At 33.7% G+C, this 7,207-nt stretch overlaps 1 protein-coding gene across 1 annotated transcript in view; it reads left to right on the forward strand.

Annotated features, from left to right (window-relative positions):
* LOC107082593 (BMP/retinoic acid-inducible neural-specific protein 3-like) overlaps positions 1-7,207 on the forward strand; it is a 76,446-nt gene that overhangs the window by 38,201 nt on the left and 31,038 nt on the right. Inside the window, exon 4 of the mRNA XM_015371362.1 lies at positions 3,435-3,540. Within this exon, the coding sequence (XP_015226848.1) occupies positions 3,435-3,540 (106 nt within the window). The remainder of the gene's footprint in view (positions 1-3,434; positions 3,541-7,207) is intronic.

The following is a 7,207-nucleotide window of genomic DNA, read 5'->3' on the forward strand; positions in this document are numbered from 1 at the left end:
AGTGTGGGGTTAAGGGTCTTGCTCAGAGACTCTGAGTGGAGGCTGTGGGGATCCCGTCAGGTATTTGCAGCCTTCTCAGAGCACAAACACACTACTCTAACCACTAGGCCATTCCCAGAGCAGATTTAATGGCAGCAATGAGAGTCTAAGCATCCAAAACAGAAGAAGCTTCCTAAACGAATATGTTGGAGGTTGGGATCCTGGATGATAGTATTCACGTTAGATTGAGTTCCAGAGTGAGCTTGAATGTGAGTGAGGCTGTTGGAGGCTTTTCAAGATGGGTGGATACTTTGAGGGCCAGCAGGGAGGGGATGGCTGGGTAAGTAGGAGCTGCAATGGGAAATCATGGATGGGTTCCTAGAGAGATCAGTCTTGGGAAGGCTTGGAGTGATAACTGAGAGGTGTGGAAACCATCAGAGGAGAACTGCCTCTGAAGCACAGAAGATTAGTTTGATTGATCAGCAACCAGCTTGATTGGGATAGAAATGAAAAAGAAAGCCAAAAAAACAGACCTTTCAGAGGGGGTGTTACTCTGCGGAACATGTTTTAGCTTTTCTCTACCAGTAAGGCAGCAGTAAAAAAAACCCGTCAGCTGATGAGGGAATTGCAAATAAGGTTATAGTGTGTAGCTGCAGTCAGCTGTCATGCCCTCCAGCGAAGATCCTCTATTCAGAGAAGCTGCCTGCAACTTAATAAAAACACGCACACACCAGGATTACAGCTCCTTTTCTTTTAGTCCACACTTATGGACGGATGCATGAAACTATTGTGCGCCTTTTTGTAATGTTCAGATATTTTCTCCAATTATCTTGTCAGTTTCTGCAACCACTTTCTATATATAATATGCAATGAAAGTGTTTTTGTAAACTTGTCCTGACTGATACCTTTGAACAGTCTGATGCTTTTGGTATAATACAGCTTTAGCTAAATGTTTCTAAACTAAACAGTCAAGGACAGATGGACAGCTGACTTTATGGAAGATGGATGCTAAAAATGAACGGCAAATTCTTCCAAGTGTCAGTTTAATTTATGCATGCTTAGGCAGCAAACTAAAATTATGGAGAGAAATGTGTTCCATTATTGTTGCAATTGAAGAGGATATTTTGTAAAAGTATATAAAAGGGAGTTTGAAAGAAAATAGTGTTTTGTAAATTGAATTTAGAAAAAAATAGTTCTGAAATTAAAAAATATATCTTTTGAGAGTAACTTTGCAAGTTTTTATATTTGACTTTTGCAAATTTCTTTTTTTAAAACAATATAATTTAAAAAATATTTCACATCTTTAAACTTTACTTTAAAAATTGTTTTTTCTGTTTTTCATATTTTTATGAATTCCACAAAAACAGGTTTAAATTGTCATATCTGTTGAGACTGGTCAATGACACATTTTTCACATTGAGAAAAATGTCTTAAATCGAGAGAAAAGGTTTCAGAGAGAAATCTGTTTTTGATAGAAAATGTTTTTACTCTGATTGCAAACAAATATATATTTTTGAGAATAAAAATATATTCTTGTAAGGGCTTTTATTCCCTCTTATTTATTCTGTGACAAAATAGTTTCTTTCTTTGGTCTCAAATAACATCAGTTTTTGCTATCAGTGTGAAAATGTATTCCCTCCAATATATTTATTTTACTTTCAAAATTCAAAATCACTTCTTTTCTTAAATTTTATAAAAAACACTATACTTTGCTTCTTTGCAGTTTGAAAAGAATGCAAATCATAAAACTTGATCTGAACACAAAAACTTAACTAAAAATAAGGGGGGAAAAAATAAAAACATGAAAATTTTATCTGAAATAAGTAAAAAAATAATAACAAAATCACAGAAAACAGCAAAGTTACTCTCAAAGCCCATTTGCACATTCAATCCACACTAAATCTTTTGGTTTTACATCCCATAAAATACTTGGGAAATTTATTCGGAATTATGTGTAAGTGCAAAATAATCCATTACATTACTGAAACATGTCTTCCTTTTAGCATATTTTTAAAGTTATTCTCTTAGATTTGCCATTTTTATGCAATAGAGCAGTAATGGCGTCTCCTCCTAGCTAATCAAAAAAATATTTCTATGGATTCCTATGAGAATATGTTCGTATGTTCATGAAGCATTTTTACAAAAAGTAGTGATCTAAAATGCAGTTTTATATCCAAACTGAATATAAGATAAAAGTATTTCACAGCCTGATAAGAAAATAATATATTACAGAATTTCAAAAGGCTGTTTCCGGTACTTTTATTCATCTAGAGCAAACTTTTTATTTATGACATTTTAGAAACTAAACTGGAGGACAACTTGGAATCATAAATCCTTTAATACCAGCTCAGGGACTCTCTACCCGTAGCTTATTTAATCAGTCAGATTAAGAGCAAATACTTATTTACAGAATTGGCCAGACAGTTGCATCTCCTGTGACTGCAGGCGAGCGCACGACTGTCAGTTCTGTTTCTTTCCTCTTTTCCTCTTAGATGCAGTTCACGCCTCCTAAAAATCTCATGGAAAGATGGAGAATTGATTGATTCAAACCGGAATCTCATAAATCCCATCTTTGAGCTGCTGTAGCTAACATCCATCTGTACAGCATATTAATAAACAGACGATACAAGCTTTTAGGAGACATTGTCTGCTCTGTGGCAAACTGTAATCAGGGGAGTGAGGAGGCAGAGTGGAGCGCCGGTTGTGTATCCTCTCGTATAAAACACCAATCATCCATTTTATCATCTGAAGTGGCTATTAGAGCGCGTGCATTAATCAGGCCGAGGGGGCAAACGTAGATGCTAAAGTGAGTGGCCACTGATGAAGACAAGTGCCCCCCACCTAAAATGAGAACGTGTTAGCCTGGTTATGCATCAGCTTGATGGATTCCAGATACCATTCCATTCATTTCCAGCCAGTCTGACTTCCATTCATTTTACCACTTTGCAGGAACTCTGCAGCTTAGTCGGATTGAAGATCAGTGAGAATGAGAATGTGAGCAGAGGGAGATGAACGCCTTGTTTTATGAGCGATGGAAAGCAGCACCGGCGATACACGCACCTCCATTAAAAATCACGCATCAAGATTCAGGGAGAATCAAGAAGAATTCGGAGCAAAATATATGCAAATACAGCCTGAGCAATGTTCCCGCATTCCTACATTTATCCTCAAGGCTAATTTATATTAGAAGCAGCTGCTTTACTCTCCTGAAACATTTCAAAGTTTGGTGGGATAAATATTCTGTCTGTGGAGGAGAGTCTTTATAATTAAAGAGCTTTATATTAAAACCTTTGCGGTGTTTTTGTATTGCAGATCCCATTGAGGGAAAAGTATGCTTCTAATGTGCTAATATGTTCTCTTGACCTGCTTTAAAAAAAAAAAAAGTGAAGTAAGTCTGCAGTAAAGGCTGTGGTACGCTGATCTGGTCTTTCTGGATTCTCCTAATGTCGTTTCAGGTGACAGAAACGAGAACCGGGCCTCTCGGATGCAGCAACTATGACAATCTGGACACGGTCAGCTCTGTTCTGGTTCACAGCCCTGAAAACAAGGTTCAGCTGCAAGGTAAATGCAAAGCATGAAACACTGTATGAGTAGCTCACAAACGGTTAATGTCTTTAACCTGTTAACTGTCCCATCCAGTGCATATCTGGTGCTTCCAAATCTGCAGCTTATACCACCACAATAAGGCTACAGCTGTTTATATGGAAAGCTTGACCCTTAAAGATCAGCAGCTGATTTAAACTATTCATTATTTTTTATATGTTGGTTTGGCCAGTTAAAATGTTAAGAACATCTGTGTTTGAAGGTTAGGGGTGGGTAGGGGTTACCGGCTGCACACTTTGAAATTATAACCTCTTAACTCATATTATTCAGAATCAGAAATACTTTAATAATCCCAGAGGGAAATTACTTTTGTTACACGCTCCAGTTACAGTTTTATATAATATATACACACATCCAACTATACAATATAATAAAGATAAAAAATTAAGAATAAAAGGAGATAAAATATATACACATATAGCTCTTCTGTATAGGGATGCACGATATTGGGATTTTGGCCGATATCCGATATGCCGATATTTTAAAACTCATGTAGCCGATAACCGATATCGATACCGATGTTAAAGCTGGACAAAAATAAGTAGTCATTGAAAATAGCAGTTTTGTTATCCATTTCTGACACTTTGAAAAATAATATACTCAAATATATTTTCATACGCTGATATCAAATAGATTTTTAAAAACGCGGTATCGATCTATTTTACTTTCAAAATCTCGTGAAATTTCATCGTTCTGTTACAAACTCTCGTGATATTTTGCAAATTCTTGTGAGATTTTGTTAGTAAAATAGATCGATACCGCGTCAATATATCAACATATAAAAATATGGCAAAATTTCGTGAATTTTCGGGAGATTTCGTAGCATAACGATGACATATAGCAATATTTCATTAGTAAAAGAGATTGATATGGTGTTTTTAAATGGCAATATATCAGCATATGGAGATATTGTGATATTTTAATGGATCAATATTTTTTCCCTCGTCTTTAGAAGTTTTTAAGTCTGTAAAAAAGAAGTTTTTGAGGAAGAAGAAGAAGTAGTATTTTTTTTTTTAGACTTTAGAAACTCAGAAGCTGATCAAATATCGGGTTAAATATCGGTGGGGTGGCCGATGTCCGATATTCAGTTTTAAGGCCGATACAGGCCGATACCGATAGGGGGCCGATTATATCATGCATCCCTAATACTGTATATATATCTGTACGTATATCTATGCATATGTAAAAACTAAATCCAAATAAAGTGAAAATCCAAGTAAAGTGATAAATCCAAGTAAAGTGATACGTGGCGTGCAAAAATAGTGCATATTGCACGATTCACTGTACTTGCACTTTATATTCCTCTTGATTTCATAATTTTTTTTATTTGTTTTCATCATCTTCATATAACAAGATTGTAGGTATCCATTAACAGTATTTTTATTGCTAAATAAATTTACAATTTTGTCCAATATTTTGTTCAAAATAAACCAACAATTTCATCTACATGTGTGTTATTTTGTCGGAATGGCATAGTTTAAGTTTTTAAGCCTATATCGGCCCATAACGATATGTTGCGTACCCTTAGTTTAAAAAAGTGGTGGGTCTGAAAACTGATTAAAAATAGGATCATAAATGATGAGTTGTGGGAGATGAAATTACATGATCTTTAGAAAACCTTATCTTATATGCTAATTTTGTGCATTTTGTTGATACCCTATTCATTTGTACGGAAGAGGATTAGGGCCACTGAAAAAAAAAAGTTAACTGATTTTTAAATTTTATTTCAGTTTAACATGGGAATTCTGACTTTAATCTCAGACTTCTGACTGAATTCTGACAATAAAAAAAATCTGAATTCTGAGAAAAAAGTCAGAATTCTGACTTTTTCCCATACTATATTGAAATAAAATTTTAAAAATCAGTTAACTTTTTTTTTTTTTTCAGTGGCCCTAATCCTCTTCCGTACATTTGCATCTGTTACTGAATATGACTGGGTTTTTTTATTGTTTTTTTTCTACAGTTCAGTATTTTTTTCTAACGTTTTAAATTTCCCTGTACTGTAAAGCCTCTTATTCTTCTGTTCATTTTTTTTTCACATTTCTACCTTTGTGTAAATCTACCTGTTGAGTTGTCTGCCTCTTTGCTCCTGTTACATCAGAATTTCCCCATTTAAAAGGCATTTTTCTACTCTATTAAAATGCCACCATCGTCATGTCAAACTGAAGTCGATCCCACGAAGTGCCATTCAGCTTCTGTCAGCACAAATAGAAGGAAATGATTAATATGGCACCTTTATTCTAATGTTGACTGATATTTGCATGTCTGCATGCATGTTTAAGGGCTACTTCAAAGGAAGAGGGCTATATTTCTGGTTTGATTTCCTTGCTGTGCTAATGCAGTCTGCTAATACAGATCTAATTAAGGTAGACTAGGTTACAAAAGAATTCATGAAGCTTTAAATATTCTACTTTTGATTAGAAATATTTTGAAACCTGCAAATCATTAAATTAATAACATTCAAGTTATTGATTAATGAAACAATCTAAAGTTAAATGATCTTATGATCGGAATCATGATTAAATAAAAAAATGACAAATAATTTCTTATTATTTCTTTGGGGTTAAGATCTGAAACTAAAAAAAAAACACTTCTAACTCAGTTGTTTGTAGGAAACTAGAAATCTATTTGAACCTCAAATTATTTGATATTAACCAATTCTTTGAAATCTGAAAAGTTTAATTTACTTTAAAAAATCTAGGAAACCATTTGCCTTGAAAAAGGTAAGTAAATTTAACTATAAGTCTTACATTTTGTTTACATACGATGTATTTTGTTCATTGTACTTAAGACTTTATTGGATACACTTTTTTTATGAAGTTAGTTTAATTTAGTTTGAAAAGTTGTTTCATCTTCCAGTAAATTAATTTCTTCAAGTTAATCCAACTTACATAAATAAATTCTTTTACAAGGAATCTAGTGAAGCGATTGCCTTAAATAATTGAAGTAGCTTCAAAAAAGATGATTGAGTTACAAGGTTCAGTGTTTTATTTTTAACAAAGTGTAATTCTACTAATTAAACTCACACCCACTATCAACTACAGTGAAAGAAATTGACCTGCAATAAAGAAAACTGCTTCCAAAGGAATTTTCTTTTATCTCCTTATTTAAACCCAGTTTGTACAGAGATCCTGGTGAAGATTCTTAGTCATTCAAGTCATAGTTATTCCAAAAAAGTAAAAAAAAAAAAACAAAAAAAAAAAAATCCACTGTTTTTCAATTTTAAAGACATTTTGCTTCCCATCCCAGAAAGCTTTTTTTCCAATTCAAAATGTCTGGTTTAGAATGGAGTTTCAAGCTTTATAGAGTCGCCATATAAAGCTTTGTTAAGGCTTAGAAAACATGCAAATTGAACTGGAACCAGCAGAGATGGCAAAAGTACTCACTTTCCGTACTTGAGTAAAAGTACAGATTCTTGTGTTAAAAAATACTCTGGTAAAAGTGGAAGTACTGATTAAACTTCTTTACTTAAGTAAAAGTAACAAAGTACAGGCTTGTAAATTTACTTAAAGTATAAAAGTAAAAGTAGAAACCACTTTTTTCATGCCGTTGACATCCATTTAAAATGTAGGCAACGGCATGAAAAAAGTGGTTTCTACTTTTACTTTTATACTTTAAGTAAATT

Source organism: Cyprinodon variegatus, unplaced genomic scaffold, assembly GCF_000732505.1.
Source record: "Cyprinodon variegatus isolate N-32 unplaced genomic scaffold, C_variegatus-1.0 Scaffold57, whole genome shotgun sequence".
Lineage (NCBI taxonomy): Eukaryota > Metazoa > Chordata > Actinopteri > Cyprinodontiformes > Cyprinodontidae > Cyprinodon > Cyprinodon variegatus.